The following is a 21,325-nucleotide window of genomic DNA, read 5'->3' as shown; positions in this document are numbered from 1 at the left end:
ATAGTAAATTCATTATGATTGTTGGTTCAAGTCGAATAAGTGTAACATGGTGTATGCTTAAGAGTCTCACCAAATTTATTGTTAGGGAAAGAAATCAAGGTTTGAATAGAATCAGTATCCATTAGCATACAAACATCGTGAAACAGAAGGGGCACGGCTCTGATGCCAGTCTTAACAATGAAAATTTGCTCAGCTAGTCAGCTCCAAGTGAAGCTGTTTTGAGTTTTAAATTGATTGCAAAATAATATATTTGTAAATAAAAATAATTTGTGAATAAAACTTTTATATATTAGTTCCTAGAGATTTAAGGTTCAAAAATAAAGAAAAAACATCAAAATCTAAATTTAAGGTTAAAATTTCAAATTTTGGCTTACAAGCATAAGCATAAGAGAAAAAACGGCCAACAACATATGTCGGTTGTCATACCAAAAAGTATCTATGGAGAACTGAAGGTACCGGGGGATCTTCACATAAGCATACACAACAAGGATTTGAGCCTTACACATGGTACAGTATCATCTATCCTGCATTTTATTGCATGCACTTTCATACATTACGAAAATTATAAAACGGGCCTACGAAGTAGGCACTTCACGGAATGGTCCTCTGGTACAGGGGGAGTGCTCCTAATGCTTCACGCTCTGCAGCCTCCTTTTTCACCTGAAAACCATGGTGTGTCAAACAGTAGCCAGGAAAAAAACCGAGTTTAACAAAATTCAATAGGAATCTGTTTTTTAAGGCCTATTCACCGGTGAAAGTCCAGGATCAACTTCTTTGGAAGAAACATCTAGACGTGTATGATGATATTCTAGTGCCAACAGAGGGGGCAACCAGTGAAATAAGACGAGTACTACACAAGTCATATCTACCGATAGCAACAGATTGTTTCTCTAGAAAATCACCAATATCAATTGTTCATGGTGCTGCCCTACAACTGATGACACACTATTGGTGTATAGCAATTAACCATCTCCAAGTAGCATCATTTACAAGGTGCTTTGAGTAGAAATCATCTTCACGATCTGTTGACAGAGTCCCTAGGGGCTCTAGTCTATTCCCATAGGGTACAGGGGTGCTTATCCTCCAATATTGATGGTAAATGGGGAGATGCACGATCACACAAGCAAATTGATGGATTGTAAGCAGGAGAAACCTATCATTAATTTATAATTCCCACCTCATCTGTACTCTGGCGTTGTACACCGATGGATTTATGTAGTCAAGTTGACTAGTTGGTACGGTGTATACAAAAGGAAGTATGAAAATACTTTCCTATGTTCACTTTCATAAAGCGTATTTTGAAAAGTCTTACAATGGCGAAGTGAGGGCATAGAAACCATCGGTCTATGGCAAACATGTCAAAACAATGATTGATCAAGTAAAAGATGGCTGCTAATAAAACACTATCAAGTAAGCCTGGAGTTCAATTTATCCCAATATGTGGTAATATGTGTAGTGCCTACTGCCAAGTTATGTGATCCATAGGTCAAGTAACAAAAGGTTTGGGGGATAACTGATAAGAGAATTGCACTTACCAGAGCAAGCATGTCAGATAAATAGCCTCTGAATGGTGTCTGTATCGCCTGCCAAATATGAAAATTAATGGTGTCATAACTTACGAGATGTATACAGATGTCTTTTTAGATATAAGAAGAAAACTAATCAGATGGTAGTTGATAGAAGAAACCAAGACTCAAAACCAAACCTAGTGAATGTAGAAACAAACATTAATGCAATATACAATTCATTTTAGCGTTCGCCAGGAGGGCTGCCTAGGCAGCGACTAATCACGGCTTGTGGAAACTACTCTGCAGTGATATCCAAGGAAATGAGCTAGTCACCGTTTGACGGAAACACGCCCCAGTCTAATGACCACCTAGACCCTCCTAGTCTCTAGGCATTGGGTAACCGTCATACTAGCGACTAGGTGAACAATGAATCATTGGGTCACATGTCTTATAGATTCAAATGGAAGCCCACTATATTCTCAAAACAACATTGGAATAAAAAAGTCAAAGAACTACTGCATCCTAGACAAAACAAAGGTATAAGAGATCAAGATAAGCGAATCCACCAAACAACCTTAGCAGACAGACCTCACAAGGACAGGCAAAAATTTGTCACATCTACAAAACTAACAGTGCCATGGGACATGGCATCATTCTGCAACAGCTTCCTTTCATATAGCAAGCATCAAATAAGCGTTCATCACCCTTTCCAATTCACTAATTGTCAACCACTCGCTATCCTTCCAATTCATAAGTCGCAGAGCAAGCTCCAGCACTAGCCCCATCAAAACTAGTCAGCTCCGCAAGCTGCGCCATCACAGTCAACCATATCCACAATGCAGCAAATGAAGGGGAAAAAAAAAAGAACAATTCTAGTTCCGGGCCGCACACATGCATATAGATGGGGGGATTGAACCAGAAAAACCATCGAGCATGCCAATCCTCACCTGGACATCGGCGGGGAGGTACTGGTGCTTCATGGAGAGGTCCATGGCGCGCTTGAGGCGCTGGTTGCGCGCGTCCACCACCTCCCGCGGCAGCCGCCCCAGCGCCTCCTTGATGTCGAGGTCGTGGTACGGGTCGTACAGGTCGTCGTACCGGAGCCCTGCAGGCAAACAAACCCCGGTCACGATCAGATCCCTCACGGAAGGACGGACGGACGGCCAAACCCTAACCCTAGCAGCGGAATTCGAAGGGAGGGGCGGCAGCGAACCGAACCGTATTTGCGGAGGCGGGAAGCGACGGCGTTCATGTGGAGGCGGGCCAGCGGGTTCCGCCGCGGGTTCACCAGCCACGCCGACAGGGAGGACAGCATCTTCGAGACGCTTCTAGAAGCTTCCTCCCCGCAACGACGAGGCGTCGCCGTTCTCCTCTCTTCTCTCTCCGATGCGGTGGATGCTTCGGGAAGCTAGGAGATGGGCCGTGGGCCGGGGGCGGCGGCCCCCTGCCGCCCTCCGGTAGGGCGGTTTATACACGAGGCCTATAAAAGGCCCGCAGCCACTCCCCCAGCCTCATTTCCACCCTCCCCACTTCGCAGAAGCAGGGTTCGGGGAGGCCTCTGCTGCAGCGAAACTCTGCCTGATTTTTGTGGCTAATTTAAGTAAGTATTTGAAATTTCTTTTATATTTCAAGACTCTTGTAGTTAGAATATGATGATTTATTTATTATTGCAATAGTTTTCTGTAGAAATTTGCTTTGTAGGTAAGCAGTGGCATAGTAAATTAGGAGTTAGTTTAGTAAAAAAATGTAGTAGGTTATAATCTAGTTAGGAATAAAGTATCTGGTAAGTTTGTTACATAATATATTAAGATTAAGATTACAACATGACTACTTGTCAGCATAGTTATGTTACAATGTAGTAGTACATAGTATAATTGACACGTTGGTTATGATTAGTCAACATGTGTTCTAATGATTAGTTAAAGTACACTGATGTGGTATTAGTTATCTTGTACGTACATACCTTGTAGTGTGCTATAGTTTGTATTAAAAATATAGTGTATTCCCATTGTAGGTATGGTAAATAAAATGCAGTTTCGGTTGTACCATGTTGAAGGAAATATTATCTATGGTCCACATTGGGTAGATTTAAGTCAATTCAGTTACATCGTTAAAGGCATTGAAAAACCTGGTGATAGGAGTTTTGGCGTCCTTCACAGTTGGTTAATGAGGGGGTTTCGCTTTGACCTCCAAACTCAGGATATAACCATGTATGTGCTAATAAGTCGGGCAGAAAAAGGATATTTCTGGGAATTGATGCCAATGGACTCGACAGAAACATAGAGATGGTATGTGCAAAGTGCAATGCAACAAGGATGGCCACCAGTCATTCTCGTTAAAATGTTTAACAAGGAGAAAACTCAGGCAGCGACCACCCACGAGGATGAGGGACCTAGTCGAAGAAGAGATGAAGCTGACTCATGTAATAAAGATGAAGAAGGAGTTGGACATGAGGAAGAGGAGGAAGGAGAAGACATGGTGCCGACCAGAATATCATATGAAGGGGAGGTACACCGCCGGATTTTTGTGTCCAACTCATGTAAGTATTTGAAATCCTTTTATGTATGAAATAATTGTCACTTGTAGTAAAAATATGATGATTTATTTATTGTGCAATGTGTTTTTTTGTAGAAATTTACTTTGCAATAAAGTAGTGACATAGTAAATTAGGAGTTAGTTTAGTAAAAAAATCTAGGTAGGTTTTGATCTAGTTAGGAATAAAGTTTGCAATAAGTTTGTTACATAATATATTAAGATTAAGATTACAACGTATCTACTCGATCATGTTACAATGTAGTAGTACATAGTATAATTGACATGCATGTTATGATTAGTCAACATGTGTCCTAATGATTAGTTAAAGTACACTGATGTGGTATTAGTTATCTTGTACGTGCATACTCGTAGTGTGCTACAGTGTGTGTTAAAAATATAGTCTATTCCCATTGCATGTATGGCAAATAAAGTACAATTTCGGTTGTACCATGGTGAAGAAAACATTATGTATGGTCCATATAGGGTAGATTTAAGTCAATTCAGGTACAACGTTAAGGGCATTGAAAAACCTGTTGATAGGAGTTTTGGCGGCCTTCACGGTTGGTTAATGAGGGGGTTTCGCTTTGAGCCCCAAACTCAAGACATAACCGTGTATGTGCTAATAAGTCGGGCAGAAAAAAGATATTTCTAGGAATTGATGTCGGTGCACTCGACAGAGACATGGAGATGATATGTGCAGAGTGCAATGCAACGAGGATGGCCACCAGTCATTCTCATTGCACTGTTTAACAAAGAGAAAACTCAAGCAGCGACTACCCACGAAGATGAGGGGGCTAGTCGGAGAAGAGATGACGCTGGCTCATGTGATGAAGATGAGGATGGAGTTGCACATGAGGAAGAGGAGGAAGGAGAAGACATGGTGCCGACTGGAGTTGCAGATTAAGGGAAGGTAGATTGCCGGATTTTCGTGTCCAACTCCAGTAAGTATTTGAAATCTTTTTATATATGAAATAATTGTCGCTTATAGTAAAAATGATGGTTTATTTGTTATGCAATGTGGTTTTTTGTAGAAATTTACTTTGGTGACATAGTAAATTAGGAGTTAGTTTAGTAAAAAAATCTAGGTAGGTTATGATCTAGTTAGGAATAAAGTTTGCGGTAAGTTTGTTACATAATATATTAAGATTAAAATTACAACATATCTACTCGTCAACATAGTTATGTTATAATGTAGTAGTACATAGTATAATTGACAAGCCGGTTATCATTAGTCAACATGTGTTCTAATGATTAGTTAACTACATTGATGCGGTATTAGTCGTATTGTACGTACATAGCTCACCGTGTGCTATAGTGTGTGTTAAAAATATAGTCTATTTCCCATTGCAGGTATGACAAATAAAGTGCAGTGTCGGTTGTACCATGGTGAAGGAAACATTATGTATGGTCCATATGGGGTAGATTTAAGTCCAACTCAGGTACACCGTCAGGGGCATTGAAAAACCTATTGATATGAGTTTTGGTGGCCTTCACAGTTGGTTAATGAGGGGGTTTCGCTTTGACTCCCAAACTCAGGACATAATCGTGTATGTGCTAATAAGTCAGACAAAAAAGATATTTCTGGGAATTGATGTCGGTGCATTCGACAGAGACATGGAGATGGTATGTGCAGAGTGCAATGCAACGAGGATGGCCACCAGTCATTCTCGTTACAATGTTTAACAAGAAGGAAACTCAGGCAACGACTATCCACGAGGATGAGGGGTCTAGTCGGAGAAGAGATAAAGCCATCTCATGTAATGAAGATGAAGGAGTTGCACATGAGGAAGAGGAGGAAGGAGAAGACATGGTGCCGATCAAGAGGAGGTACATCAAGAGGAGGTACATCATGTGCCATGGGAGAAGGAGAACGAGGTCATAAAGGGGGCGAAATATCGATATAAGGAGGATTTGACAGAGGCAGTAAAACAGTGGTTAATATCATTGAGAAGGGATTTTTGGGTAGTCAAATCTAGCAAGTCAGTTTACGAAGTTAAGTGTAGGCAGTCAGATAACGGTTGTCCATGGAGGGTACATGCTTACAAGGGGAAATGGAAGGATTACTGGGATGTATCAATCGTCACTGAACATACCTATCACGTTCAAGAGGTTGAGAAGTATCACAGAAAAATGACATCTTCATTCATTGCCACGGAGATATATGATGATGTTGTAAACAACCTCGCATACGAACCAAGGTCAATTATCCATCACATAGAAGACAAGTATAAATACACAATCACATATGACAAGGCTTGGAGGGCTAAGCGGAAGATTGTGGAGCGTCAGTTTGGTACATTTGAAGCTTCATAGTTGGTGATCAGTCAACTATTGTATGGCCCTATTTGAGTTTAAGTATTTAAATTTTTTTTCGTGTCGTCAGGTTTATTCGCAAATCACAAACTTTCCATAATTGCAACCCTCAACTTCAATAGCAGCCTTTTTCTTGCAAAACTACTTAGCACATGAACTATGGTTCGTAAAATTGATAATTTATCGGTGTACCGTATCTTTCTCTTATTTTTTTTTTCAAATCTCGCAAGAATTGAAATGATTTCCCTGCATGAATCATACATAATTTCTATGAAATTTCAAAAAAAAAAGCGCTTGATTTACATGGATATCATATTGACCTGATCATAGAACCTAACTAATTAAATATAACATCAATCCAAAATTTACATGTGCACCAGTATCATACGGTTTCATGTTTGCTTCAGCTCATTAGCTGCCATCTGTTTGTTTCGGAGCCGGCACGAAAATCTGGCCAATCGCCTCCAGTGCAGAGACATCCCAGCTCTCAGCATGCCTAGTAACCTGAATAAATGCAATAATGTTCTTGATTTTTTTGAGTGAAAATGAAAAGGAGAAAAAAAACATTTAGAAAAGGTTGTTTTGTTTTTGTTCTTCTTTACCTTGAATTCTTCATCTAAATCATAGGTTGTGTTCCCTCTGATGGCGATGAGGGGCCTCCATGGAAGCCTCAAATATGTCCTGAAAAAAAATAAAGGCATATTTGTCGAACACAAGAAAAACATCGCATTTCGCAGTATTTAGTACAAAACCCCTCTTGGATTCATAGAGATTTTAGTTCAGTTACTTTGAACTTGCAAAAACGATTAGTTAGCCTCACCTAACAACGAAACGAAATTTAAGATTATGGTGTCACCTTAGTGTCCATGTTGCCATGATGAACTTTGTTTCAACCCTCAACCCCTGCATGTTTTGCAACAGCATCAGATCATACTGGAATTATTTGACAAATGACATTATGGCACTATAACCAAACAAGAAGATAATCCTTCAAGGTACAGCTGCAATACAATTGATGTTTGCAATATATTCAGACAGAAGATGGAAGTAGACATGAATTGGAGATAAATCGTTTGAAACTTGACGATTTCCGAAAGAAAATTTTACCTTTTCGATGTTTTCAAGCTCAAGTGAAGGGCTGTCGAAGAACGGCACTAGCAAATCAAGGTTCTGTGAGTATCTAGACCTTCCTACTAAGAACAGCAGTGCATTTAGCATAACAAAATCTCATTATTCTTCGCAATTGCATTAAGTGTGAAACTATCACACACCTCTGAACTTTATTGTTGGATCTTCAAATAAGCAATCTTCAGTGTATATGTCTGGGGTAAAATTTCCTGAAAACATACAGTGTTTCAATGCATTATAGCTTTACTGCGGCTTATACCATGAGAGTCTGAATTATGCAACTGAATTGAATTTCAAGTTTTTTTCTAACCATTATAGGAACTAAAAAAAGGTAAAAGAAATGTGCAATTTTAAGTCTCAATTCACCTCCATGACCTGGCAACAGCAGCAGGAAAGAAATCCATACCAGTGAGGAAATAGGCTCGCTGATAATCAGCTTCAAGAACAGCAACCACATCATCCACGCTACTTGGGGGATCCAGCTCTGTGTCTCCTGCAGCTCCCTTCTGAAGAGCCTCATCTTCTCTACACAGCCAACAGCCCAACATGTCAAATCCAGATAGATGCTTGTTTATTTTAAGATGATGAGAGCTCTATTAAACTCAGTCGATTACATCGAGGTGATACAATGGTTACGAGAAGAACCATCCCGGCTTACGTATAGCTAGGATGTACAAAGCCAAACACAACACCATACTCGGAGAAAATAAAAGAAAAAGATAATCCTAAGACTAGATCGTCATCCATGTCCCTCGGTAAAACACTCCGTGACTGCCATCTCGGATCGTTGACACGCCGAATTGTGAACATCACATGAAGAGGAGGAAAGGGACTGTACCTTTGGTTGTTGGGAGACAGGGCCCTGAGGAGCTCAGTGACGGCGCTGACCGCCGCTCTGACGAGCGGCGGCGCGCCGCCGTCCGGCGAGCCGGAGCTGCACCGGACGGCAGGGAGGCGAGGACTCCTCTGCGCAAGGGCCGGGAAGAAGAATTTCCCACATGAGAAGTGAGCTACCGTTAGCCGTTTGGCGGTTAAGCTTGGCGCCATTGGCCGTGCTTCTGAGCTCAGCTACCTGAAACTGAAAGGCTGGAAGGAAAGAACCTCACACCATCTGTGTGGGTGTGATTGTTTGGGCATCTATAAAAAAAACAAACTGCACATTTACAAACAAATAAAATTTATATGCGTATTCTTAGCAATTAAAATCCAATGCTGAAAAATTTAAGGTTGAATAAAACCTTAAAATTAACTCCAAATCTAAGGTTAAAAAGTTAATTTTTGGTTTATAAGTATAAGGCAGATTTGTGAGGTGCTCAAGGTGACACGCAGGCCATCCCAGTTGCAGTTTTGCTTGAGATCCCAGAAGACACGTATGTTCTTCAGTCACCTCACCAGAATTCAGTTTCACTCTAGGAGGGGGTGAGCATCTCCTTTGATCATTTTTTTTCTTTTATGAGGCATATTTTAATTGCAAAATGTTTCTAATTACTCCATAAAGTGCTCACTGAACACCACCACACAATATTATAGTACACCTTATATACAAGCCTAAATAAAGTAATAAACCCTATAAAGTGCTGTAGGACTCATCAAATTAAGCACCATCTCTCACAAGATTTCAAGTGATGTGTGCACTATATTTTTGACAAAATATACCAATGGGTTCAATGATCGGTTAAGCTGAAGAACTACACGCTGCCTGATGCAATCCCGTATGCCAACCTACACACTCTGGTCTCAAATCACAAAGTTTATATCGAAAACACCATGAACGGGCCAACAATTTCGTGTATGGCAGCGGCAAAATCGATCCAGTGCTCAGACAGGATTTTTACAGGAGTCGCTGCAGAAATCGCCTGCAAGGGCCTCAACCTTCCCAGTCCACTCCAGCAAGAGTGCCATTCTGAAACTCAGCTTGTCTGAAGGGCCTCAACCTTCCCCAGGGCCTTCTCGCTGTCGTCGACGACGAGCTTCTTTCGCAGGGCGAGCAGCTCCTCTCCAGCCCCACAGATGTAGGCCGCTGTTCGCCTGCCTGAGAGAGTCGCCCCTTCCATGCTGTCAATGTAGTCCTGTAAATACAGCAGTAAAATTCATGAATTCATGGAGTGATCCAGCGTGTTCTAGTGGCAGCGGGATGTGCATCGTCCAGGTTTACGAATGTGAACTGAACATTCTTTTTTCTGGTTGAAATTCATGCCTTGCAGGCATCGCAGAATCAAAAAAAGTTGTATCTGGTGAGTGCTAATTGATTTCTGCCTGTGACTGAGACTAAGTATGGTTTGGATTTACAGTACCTGTTTTGTGTAAGAGCCGGACAGGAAGAAGTTTTTAACTGGAGTCTTCTGATCAGGTCTAAATGGATCGTTTCCTGGAGCCTCACGGTACAACGATTGACCGATTTTCACCACACTCGACCATGTAAGTTCCAAGCCTCTTGATGATGGGAATAATTCTAAGACCTGCGGATTCATAAATGTATTCGCTCTGAAGTAAGTATTGAAACAATAAAATAATAACAAAGGCAGAAGAAATGGCCTTGACTGGTTATTTGTAAAGGGGTCTTTATTGAACAGCTATAGATTTTTGAAATGTAATTTATAGGAGTAATTTGATCAACAGAAAGGTATTTAAAAATCCACCTGCTTTTGAACCTTGCTAATTATCTCCTCGTTCGGTAATGGCATGTAAGGATCGCCAGGGGTTAGCACAGCTCTACAAATGAAGCAGGAGCACAAGGTGATTTTTTTTTTCGAATACGCAGGAGCTCTGCATATCATTTCATTAAGCAAGAAATAAACAAGGATTAAGTTATAGAGCCCAGCCCCAAAACCCCTCTCCAGAAACAGCAAAGACACCACTCACACACCCACCCACATACCCACACACACAAGGTGAGCTTAATTGCAACAGTTATCAATTTGATGCATGAAATTCACCAGTCCTACTACACTAGTCACCTAGTAAGATGCTTGTACAAAGATAAACCATAATTCCATAGAACATTAGCCAAATGTCAAGAACACTGAATGGACAAACTTAATTATGGACTACAAATGCAAACAGTGTGGAAGAGAAAGTAGCCTTACTGGATCAGGGAACCTTGTCCTTCAATGTAGTAGTCAGCAGGAGATGAAAGTGCAAGGTCTGAAAAACAGGAGAAATCCGCATCTGGAGTGTAGAGAAGATTATCCAAGCCAACTGCCTTTTTCAGTTGTCTACATCAAATATGCACAGACGTATCATTCAGCATCATGCAAAAACGTGAACTGCATTTACACTAGCCATTGTTTAGCAGAAACAAATACATTCTCCATGAAAACTATTAGGTGTGAATCATGCATTGATAAAAATGTCGGGCTAGGGGACTGGAGTTACCTTGATTTCTCCAAATCTTGAAGTTCAGTAACCCATCCATTATAGCGAAGTTGCACAGTTACGACAGGAACACCATCTAACTTGTAGATGTTGTCAAATGTATCCCATTGCCTCCATTCAGAAGGTAGCAACCTTTTGATCCCCGGGACATCACAAGCTGCAATCAACAAAGCCAAATCAATATTGCATGGTTGGATCTGGTACTCAAAGAACACAAAATTGTAGAAAAAGAACCTGCGACATATGCGTCTGCTTTGATTATCTCTCTACTTGTAGCCTAAAAATGTCCAAGTGTAATAAGTGTTAGCTAAAGTATCAAGAAAAGGGTTAAGCCTACAGCAAGGCACATATTTTCCATACATGATGTAGCTATACATTCATGCAAGAGAGAACCACACTTTATAGATGATGGAGCTAACCTTGGAGATGAGAAGGCCTTTAACATAGGTATCCCCATCAGGCGACCTATCATAGAGAACTTCCCTACATCCCCACCTCAGATGAAACCTGAAGAATTCGTTAAATGGTGCAAATTTTCAATCGTGCAGTTCATACTTATGCAAAAGAAATTTCGGTCTTCATCATCATACCTACCACCCCTGTCTGTTATGTACTTCTTTATTGGACCACTTAGGTAAACATCAGGTGAGCCCTTTAGCATGCGTAACAAAGATGCCTCTGTCTTTGTGGCAAACAGAGTGAAAATGGTAAGCATGCAACGAGCACTGATATTATCACAGTCGATGAAACCAAGAGCATAGGCAACAGGATCCCACATTCTTGTGATGCTCTCCCGACTACCACCCTTGGACAAGAACCAATCACTGAAACTTACCTGAAAAAAGTATCACTTGAAAAATTTACATTTAGATTTAGAAGCTATCTATCTCTAAGTTAAAATGGAAAAAAATATTTCATCAATAACGGTTCTACAATCATTACAGGGCACACATTAATATAACTATTTTGCAATGAGGATGAAACAGAAGGAAGTGTACTAGTAACCTACGTTCCAGATTCAATACATTGCCTAGGTAGATACTCCTAATGACACTTAAATACGAGAGGAGGATACATACGTCATCCAAATCCCGTACTTGCTGCAATGCACCATCTGGATCAACAAGAGCTCGAACAACTGGGCTTAGAGCTAGAGCAACTGCATTTCTTGCTTTATCATAAACCTGCAACATGATGCAAATGTTTTTAATTAATACATTTTGAATCCATCTTATGAACATTTACTGAATAAAATAGATGGGTAAATGTGAAAGGGATGTCGATGCCTATCCACCCTTATAAAATCTTTCAATTATGAGCTATAACAAGATTTGCAACATAAATAAGTCCATAGAATTTGGAAATCAAGTCTGGTGATATGGCAATCAAGAACTAGTTATGCAATTTGCTCATATAGGTAGGTATGAAATAATTGCAACGTTTTGATCCATGACTTTGAAGAAGAATAACAGTACAAATTATGCACAAATCACATCCACAGTAAGATTAAACAGACTGATATATTTTAGCAATTTCAAGGACTGCGAATATTTACAACTCAACTCAGCTAATTGCATTGCGTCCCATAGTCTCAAGCAATACATTCACAAATTAATAATAGATCACTAAAAAGTATGCACACAGAGAACATCAAAATGAGGATGCAGAGCATAGGCATGATTTTGACTGAGTTCAAGGCAAATATATTACAATTACAATAATTGGGAAGCCAAAAGTGTGAAACCAAACACGGTGAACAAAGATAGTCAAAGCTTGATATTCTAGTCACTGTATGCCTGGATAAGAATTTGGAGTGATTACCTTGAGTTGGCTAGTTCTTAGAAATGCTTGGATACCATGTAACGGAGCTCCCACAGGGAACCGGAAATCGAGTTCTGTATAGCAATTAGCAAGGTAATTAATATGAAAATTCCAAAAAATAAAAAGAATATAAATATATAGCAAAATACACCCAAGTTTCTATGGCATTCCGAGTAGAAATACGGCAAGTTGCCTTATCAGTAGTGGCCTAATGCAAGAAGCTGATAACAAAACTAAGCACATAGTGTGCCAGAGCACAAGTTTTTTTTTGCTTATGTGTGTGTGTTGCCCAGAAAATAACTATTACTCTTCTAGAAAATTGTTTCGTAATTAACATTTTGTAAAGTTTAAAATACTAGGAACAGTTCAATTTTCTCTGAAGTGCAACTCAAAAGTAATGAATGATTCAAAAGGCACCATAACATGTAGGTATATGATAACTGAACATACCACCAATCGTGCCTCCTTTATTTACAAACGTATGGGTATGCTCCTTCACTAGCAGATTTTCATCAGCCCCAACCTGAAACAAAATAAGGATCAACTTGATTAAAAATCACTATCAAACCTGGCCAATAAAGCAAAAAAGCACAAATCCCTGGTAAGTGCAAACACGCGGCATTCCTTGCTTTTCATGATTGAAGAAGCATATTACTCGGCTCCATATCTACTTAATGCATTCTAGACTAACACAATATACTCCTACTAGAAAATCAGACATTCTCCAACCATCTCATAGACTGAGTACATACAACAGTACCTTCTTCATAAGACGGAAAAGATTGCTGTAACAGCCGAAGAACACGTGAAGGCCCATCTCAATGTGGTTCCCTTTCCTATCCACAAAAGAACCAACTTTGCCGCCGATAAATGGCCGGGACTCATACAGATCAACCTGCAAAAAAAAAGGGGGAACAGCACCTCAATTTGGACAATCAAACGCACTGTCTCCTCCTGAAAGATCATAATTGGACATGATTACAGGTAACGTAATCGACAAACCTCATGACCCTGGTCCAAGAGCTCCACCGCGGTCGACATGCCGGCGAGGCCGGCCCCTATGATGGCCACCTTGAGCTTGGGTCCCCTGTAGTGCTCCGGCTCCGGCGGGAACAGTCCTTTTGGAGCTGGCATACAAGAAGCAAAAGATCCCCAAATCAATGGCTTTCGCAGTCAGAATTCGGTAACACGTTCCAGTAATCCGGCCGCAAAGCTACTGAACCTAGAAATGAACAGTCGGCTTCCTCGCCAGCAACTACCAATCCACAAATTCAGCGGCACTCCTAATCGAAATCTCCAATCCCAGCCACAATCCAATTCAAAGCAAACAAAATTCAGTTTTTTTCTCTCTCTTTTGGTTCTATCCATCCGCCTAACCATTCTCGGGGAAGGGACAGCCAAAACCCCCGCACCGGATAAACCAAAGAAAGCTCCAAGATTTCGGCCGGCGGCCCCCTCACCGTTGACGCCCATGTCGGAGACGTTGCTGTCGAGCGAGCAGCGCACCCTGGCGGGGCGCCCGGTGCCCCGCCGAGCGCCGCCGGCGAACGACGCCGGGCCGAGCGTGGCCGGCGCGCAGGACGTGGCTGCCATGGCCATGGCTCAGCAGCAGAAAGAAACCACCAGTAGCCCTCCCCTCCACGCCTCCACGCAGCTAGGAGGAGGAGGAGTATAAATGGCGTGAGCGAGCTCGAGGAGTGCGGGGAGGTGGAGGTGGAGGACGATGGATGGGATGATGCGGGTGGGGGAGGAGGCGGAGATGCCGTCCGGCCGCGGATTTGTCGCGGGGCCTCGTGGCAGCACCGCTCCAACTCAATTACTCCACTCTCGACGGAAAGGGTAACAAACTAATCCAAAAACTTTTCTAAAAACTTCACATCAAATATTTATACGTCTAAATAAAACATTAAATATACATAGACATTAACACTAATGGTGAGACAAATCTTTTGTACCTAATTAGTATTGTCTCTGATTCATAATATAAGATGTTTAATTTTTTTATAACGTTTGATTATTTGTCTTATTTAAAAATTTAGTATAAATATAAAAAAATATAAGTCGTGCTTAATTTTTTTTAACTTTTGGTAATAAAGTAAGTCACAAGTAAAATAAATGACATTTACATAATTTTTTGAATAAGACAAATGGTCAGACATTGCAAGCAACAAAATCAAACATCTTACATTATGAAACAGAGAGAGTACATGATTAGTCATAAGTATTATAGTAATTAACATGTGCTAAGGATAAATTAATTAGACTCAAAAGATTCGTCTTGCGGTTTACAGGCAAAATCTAAAATTTATTTTATAATTAGACTATGTTAATACTTCAAATGACCGTATACGTCAATATAATATCTCTCCTAAAAAATTTTTCCTGCTGACCAAACAAAAACCTCACCTTTTTCTTTTGTCGCCAGGGCTCACCTCTTTTCGCTAGGTGAACGCACACGCATCATGCCTGCTCTGCTCTCTCTCTATCGCCGAGTGTGCGTATATATGAAAATTCGATTCTATTTATAAATATTTCTCTTATGTTTAAGATGTACAAATACCTACGTATATATTTTTTCTCTCACTCAGCAGAGCAGAAAGTATAATCACCATTAAATTCTATATGAACGAATATTTCTGTTGCATGAGAGAGAACACATCAATGAAAACGCGAAGAGAGTAACTAACATATATGCTTCATATATTTTGGCTCTGATCGTTTTGCTTTTTAGAATAAAACATAAAATTGTGTATTTGTAAATAAAAAATAATTTATAGGTAAAATTTTATATACATGTCCATAGCGACTTAAAAACAAAAGTGGTAAAATAAATTATTATAAAAAATCACAAAATTAAGCTTTAAAATTTTAATTTTTGCTTATAAACAGTTTGTACATATGAAACAATGAGAACCATTATAAAAGTAAAGTCGACGGTATTATCTATAGCCGGCTCTCAAAACACTGTGTGACCTATAAAGGCAATTTTATGAAGATACCAGGTACGTATTCCTATATTTCCATTTCTTATTTTATAATCTAGTTTTCCCCCAAATAACTATAGCTCTCGTGAGCTTTTTGTATCGATAGTCACACGGGACCCATAAAATCGCGTGGGTTGTTGTCGGTAATGGGCCACAGTTAGAGGTAAAGCCTTATTTTATGGTGCTATCATCCGATGATAGATTAAGGGTTTATTACTATGTTTGGGCTTTAAACTTTTTATCATTCTTTACGTAATGAGTTTAATTACTCTCACAATACGTATGAGAGAGGAGTGGTAAATTAATTTATTGCCATTGATATATAAGAGTGGCAAAAAAAATAAATTTTCGCTACGGTTCTCTTTTATTTTCTAGGCCTTCCAAATAGGATTGAGGTGATGTGGATCAACTTATCACCTACATGCTGACTCAACCTTATTGTATTAGCTTTAAAGGTTGTTTGTTTAGACAGTTGTTGGTAAGGCTTCGTTATGCGATGATTTGTCTATGTTGACCGTGTGAAGATTATCTACGTGGGAGGTTCCTCATTAAGAATATGATTTGTATATAGGCACACAATTTATTCAACTATATTAATGACAAACAAGAGGTTGGCGGTACTGAGGGCATCTTACAGCCTATTTGCCAATTATTTGCTGATCATTTTGTAAAAAGAAATTGCATACAATTCCATGCAACTACTCCCTCCATATTTTTATGTATAACACCGTTGACTTTTAGAATTACGTTTGATCATTCGTCTTATTCAAAATTTATATCCAAATATGCAAAATTATAATGCATAGTTAAAGTTTCTATAATAATAAATCATATTATAACAAAATAATTAATAATTATATATATTTTTTTGAATAAGACGAATGGTCAAACATGGACCTAAAAGTCAACGGTGTGATATAAAAAATATAGAGGGAGTATATGATTAATTAAAAATGAATCAATTGACCAGTGATAAGATTCACACTCTATAACCACAAGGATCAATTGTTGCTTGTGTACTATAGATGAGCACATTCAAAATAGCAAGATCTGATAAATACCATGCGATCTGGCAAAAATGGTATTCGATTAAGGGTATGGTACACATAAAAAGTCCAATAAAGTGACATGATATAAAGCTGTGAATATTTAGATAATTGTTAGTTGTGGAATTTTTTAGACAATTGTTTGGAAGGGTCTCTAAATATATGGATTGTGAGTACAACCACATTTAAACTTATATGAAGCTCTCCTCTATCAATAATTATACATAAATAATATTTGTGCTCTGAAAAGTAAATCCTGTAGAGTTTTAACATTTCCATGTCTGAATTACCAATTATGGATTAATTTGAAACATTACAATCATGGAGCATGTTTTGTAGCCGGGCCCACATATATATGGTTAGATGTTAGGGAGGAAAGTTAGTGTGTGGCCATAGAGGCAAAGAGGGCATTGCATTCATTTGGGCGGTGAGAAGTGCGCCTTATCGTGTGTACCTTCCATGGTCGTGGTTGAAGCACCATGGTCGGCTTTCATCACCCTTTTTTTCGTTTACTTTGACGCCCAACACCTCACCCAATTTCCATTAATTCCAAAGACCAATGGATAGATGGGTCATTAATTCTCCAATTGGGTTTAGAAAAGTTGATAAGCCACTTTGTGAATTAAGCAAGTGTGTGTTTTATGGAAATCTAAATGGTTTTTGATGGTACAAATGAATGAGTTAATTATTATAAAGTTAACGATTATATTTAAAATAGTTTGTTCTTAAAGTTGAGGTATAGAAGTTACTATCTATGTTATCTCATCCTTAGAGGCTCACTTCGACGGCGACAAAGGTTCGGTGTCACCCATGCCACTCACACGGAGATAACGCAGGTCATATGAAAATAAAATATTTTTATTACGCAGAAGATATACCCATGTATACCGTGAATGTTTTTCATGACACATTTAAGATGATGGAGACCAGCAACGGTTTCCTAACCTTACTAATTCCCATTAGATACCCACGTATAGTATACAGATATATAATGACTCCCATCATTTCGCAGTTGCAACTACTTATAAGCTAAAATTTAAATTTTAGAACTTAATTTTGTACTTGATTTTATGGTTTTTTAGCATGATTTGTTTTATATATTTCGCTTTTGAGTCGCTATAGACATGTATATAAAAATTTTACCTATAAATTATTTTTTATTTACAAAATGCATTTTCGCTTATTCCTCTGAAAAGCGAAAAGATGGGAGAAGAGGCCTAAAAAAACAACTCAATATATACCCATGTCATCTTATCCTATATGGGCCGGTAGTATCCAATTTGGGCCAGGCAAATGTTTAACGTGGGCTATCAGGCTAGCTGCTTGTCAGGTCTCTCCCACAAATTTGTGATGGATTTATCTGCCGGAGAAAATACATCTTTGCAGATTGCAATTATTAGAGCGTAAAGAGCACAATTTAATATGATTTTCCCACTATAACACTATACAAGTATAAACTTTGAGTTATTCTCTTCTATATCTATATATGTAACCCTCTAATAATCCATCCGATCGTCTATTTTCTCTATGGATTATGATTATCCCGCATATGCTTCTCAGCCCTCTAAAAGGCATTTTTTTTAAAAAAAGAACTTTCTTTGTCATCATTATTAGGAAACTATTTAAAATCGACTTATCGATTTTCTAATATTTATTTCAATTGCTTGTGCCATTAAATAATCATCGTAAGCTCAAGTGCTCAACTTCATCTGTCATCCATTAATTGCAACCTAAATCCTATGACCGGGGGAAATTTAACTATTTGCCACATTTACATGATGAGTGGCAATAGATTTGCCACTCCCCCAGTAACTATGAGGGGATTAAGAGAATATGATAAATAGTGGCAAAAAATTAAAAGTCCCGATGACCGATGGATAGAATCATCCTCACTAACATACGAGCCCAATAGGACTTGAGCTAGTATGATAGTAGGCGATACTACGGCCGCGTTCTTCTCCCTCTCTAACTAAATCAGATTTTCTTATTTTTCACGCACATGCTTTGTGTATTTTTTTTAAAAATTTTTCTTTAGAAAAGTTAATTTAAAAATTATATTAATTTATTTTTTATAATTAATTAATTAATTAATCATATAGTAATCTATTATTACGCTTTCCTGATAAATAAACCGATGCTGAACACGGCCTACCTAGTACTACGAAGAACCTTTATTTTATGGCCACCAATTTTTCACGTGATAATGTGATATCTCATGAGTCATTAGTATTAAATGACAAACGGATTCATTTCTCGTCTATGACACGCTCCAAAGTCATTGGACCTTTTTATTTCCCAAAGAGTAGGCTTAATTTGGCCATTATCTCTATACATTTAGTTTGCGCCCATCACAATGGCAATGGCAACACGACTCAACTTTGTAGAAAAGAGGCACTTGTTTGCTTACAACTTTCTCTCGTGGAAGCAGGACGTATGAACTCCATTTGTTTAGTTGTTTTTCTTCTAAAAAGCAATACCTGAGTCTACAAATTAAATTATCTGCCTCGTGTTTTAAGTTAAAAATAGGTGCATGAAATGAATATCCTGTCGAGATTGGGTTAGTAAAAAAACCTGGACAAACTATGATGATGTTTGAGATAGCTGAGATATAATATTCTGATGGCAAATTGAGTGATAAACAACTAAATTAACCACTAGAAATAAAACACTTACCTTTTATATATATATATATATATATATATATATACATGAAACTTCATATATAAACCTTTTACACGAGACGTACAGTTTATGAGTCGGAAAAGTATGCCCATAAAATCGGAAATTCGTGTGAGATAAGAACGCAATCTATGACTTTGGTTTTCTCCATTTTTTTTTTCTTGGCTGCTTCCAATGTGGTGGCCTGGTTGGTACTTTTGGTAGTGATAAATAGAAGCTCCAGTACTCTACTCTTGTTGTGAACAGTACACTTTTTATTTATACAGTGGAAAAGAATTTCTAGAAAAAAAATCTAGAAGAATATGTGCTGTTTTTCAGGAACAGAACAATGTATCAATTTCATTACAGGAATATATATACTCACTTGGGGGATCCAGAATGTGAGATACACAAGTGGACAAATCATCACCAAGTTGGATAATTTGAGCAAAGAAAAATGTTGTAATTTAGAAAAAAAACATGACATTTCAATATGCAGGACCAGTATAAGTATGTGATTAAATCATTCTATTAAATTGTCTTTAATATTTCCCTAAATGTTCCTTCTACACTATAATACAATATCTTACGTATTAATTAATTACATAACAGCATAAATTGTACTTCCTCAATTCTTTTTAATTAACACTGTATTTCTGTATAAACTTTGACAGATCATTTTCTTTTGCAAAAAGTTATGAACATTCAACAAGATGTTACATTATATTATTAGAGTGTTTTGCACGCTAAATATAACTAAAGTACTCGTATTAATTGAAACATTATAAGTTAAAAATATTTTATTACTTAAAAGTTGATCAACAGTGTCGAATAAAAAGGAACGGATGGAGTACAAAAGTATCTTAAACCTCGCGTCTCAATCACTCAACAAACGCACCACACTATTGTAGTCAAAAGACATGGTATATCATTTGTCGACAATCAAATGTTCTTTTCAAGATTGCACAAACGGACAAACCTTTATAAAAAGAAACACAAAATGCGTCACTTGACCGGAAATTTAAAGAAATACTCAGAATTCTCATGGAGACCACTTAAACAATTTAAAAGACCCACGGGTCCAAGGAAAGTTTGCCGGAAGTTGGCATATATGTTTAGGGCTAATTCGTTTTCAAGAAAAAAAATAAAGGATTTGGATACGCGAGGAATAATATTTGTGATGCCATTCATGGTTTGAATTAAGTACAGGAAAACACAAAGAAAATTTTGCTTTCATATGAGTTGGATAGAGGAAACAAAGGAAATTTCTTATACACTCCAATCACTTGGAAAAAAATCCTATATATTTGTGTGTACTTACATACTTTTTAATTACTTTTCCTATTATCGTAGGGTGAAATTTCTCCAAACTAAATAAGCCCTTTGATGATAAATATTTGTATTTCATTTGTCCAAAAATAGTCATCTTGGATTCAAAAATTTGTCATAAAACAATTGTTAGTATAAAGTAGGAGTATTGTTATTTTTGTCCGATAATAAGTGTATTTTTGAAATTCAAAATTGTCCCAAAGAATGCATTTGTAAAGTATTGGTTGTCTCATCAATCAGCTCATATTTAATCATATATCCATTTTACCCGTACATATCTCTCACTCCATAACAATCTCCTTATTTAATAAGATAAATTTAAGTCTTTTTTCTTCTAACTATTTTGTCTTTGCAGTGCAATAAACACATTTATATTGGAACAGATTGAGTATTTGTCTGTCAATGATCTTCAGTTCGAATTTCTCTCTATTCTACCTTCAATCACCCCCACACTCACAGCCATACATTTAAGAGATGCTACACCATTTTCTTCTCGGACCTTAACTGGTAAACAACTAGAAAAATAGCCACTTTAGGATAGAGGAAGTATTTTAAAAGGTTCAAATTCTTGATTTGGGCATAGGAGGAAACCACAATTTTAAAAATAGACAATGCACATCTAAAAAGA

At 38.3% G+C, this 21,325-nt stretch overlaps 3 protein-coding genes and 1 long non-coding RNA gene across 5 annotated transcripts; 1 reads left to right on the top strand and 3 right to left on the bottom strand.

Moving 5' to 3' along the window:
- Positions 1–413: 413 nt before the first annotated feature.
- Positions 414–2,970, bottom strand: LOC102710996 (cytochrome b-c1 complex subunit 7-like). Its single transcript, XM_006657480.3, has 4 exons — positions 2,727–2,970; positions 2,456–2,613; positions 1,536–1,583; positions 414–660 (listed from the first exon to the last, which is right to left on the bottom strand). Exons 1-4 carry the CDS (start codon positions 2,821–2,823, stop codon positions 592–594), a joined length of 372 nt encoding a protein of 123 aa, XP_006657543.1. The 5' UTR covers positions 2,824–2,970; the 3' UTR covers positions 414–591.
- An 801-nt stretch (positions 2,971–3,771) lies between these two features.
- Positions 3,772–6,161, top strand: LOC121054942. Its single transcript, XR_005812187.1, has 3 exons — positions 3,772–4,047; positions 4,721–4,984; positions 5,394–6,161. It is a non-coding gene; the product is annotated as an uncharacterized LOC121054942 (long non-coding RNA).
- A 307-nt stretch (positions 6,162–6,468) lies between these two features.
- LOC102721853 lies at positions 6,469–8,607 on the bottom strand. Of its 2 annotated transcripts, XM_040526051.1 has the most exons (8): positions 8,323–8,607; positions 7,891–8,009; positions 7,628–7,693; positions 7,464–7,549; positions 7,213–7,259; positions 6,959–7,037; positions 6,745–6,860; positions 6,564–6,602 (listed from the first exon to the last, which is right to left on the bottom strand). In XM_040526051.1, exons 1-7 carry the CDS (start codon positions 8,529–8,531, stop codon positions 6,768–6,770), a joined length of 699 nt encoding a protein of 232 aa, XP_040381985.1. In that variant the 5' UTR covers positions 8,532–8,607; the 3' UTR covers positions 6,564–6,602; positions 6,745–6,767. The 2 variants fall into 2 exon arrangements, with proteins under 2 accessions (XP_015694558.2, XP_040381985.1); XM_015839072.2 differs by having other exon boundaries at positions 6,469–6,860; positions 7,464–7,546; positions 8,323–8,598.
- A 381-nt stretch (positions 8,608–8,988) lies between these two features.
- On the bottom strand, positions 8,989–14,384 carry LOC102721567 (zeta-carotene desaturase, chloroplastic/chromoplastic). Its single transcript, XM_015839071.2, has 14 exons — positions 14,141–14,384; positions 13,683–13,807; positions 13,441–13,575; positions 13,131–13,203; positions 12,681–12,754; positions 11,939–12,043; positions 11,450–11,694; positions 11,279–11,366; positions 11,094–11,136; positions 10,860–11,016; positions 10,571–10,699; positions 10,124–10,196; positions 9,779–9,943; positions 8,989–9,553 (listed from the first exon to the last, which is right to left on the bottom strand). The coding sequence occupies exons 1-14, from the start codon at positions 14,277–14,279 to the stop codon at positions 9,395–9,397; spliced, it is 1,710 nt and encodes a 569-aa protein (XP_015694557.2). The 5' UTR covers positions 14,280–14,384; the 3' UTR covers positions 8,989–9,394.
- Positions 14,385–21,325: the final 6,941 nt, after the last annotated feature.

Source organism: Oryza brachyantha, chromosome 7, assembly GCF_000231095.2.
Source record: "Oryza brachyantha chromosome 7, ObraRS2, whole genome shotgun sequence".
Lineage (NCBI taxonomy): Eukaryota > Viridiplantae > Streptophyta > Magnoliopsida > Poales > Poaceae > Oryza > Oryza brachyantha.
The sequence above is the reverse complement of the archived record's forward strand: the minus strand, read 5'-3'. Positions and strand labels throughout refer to the sequence as shown.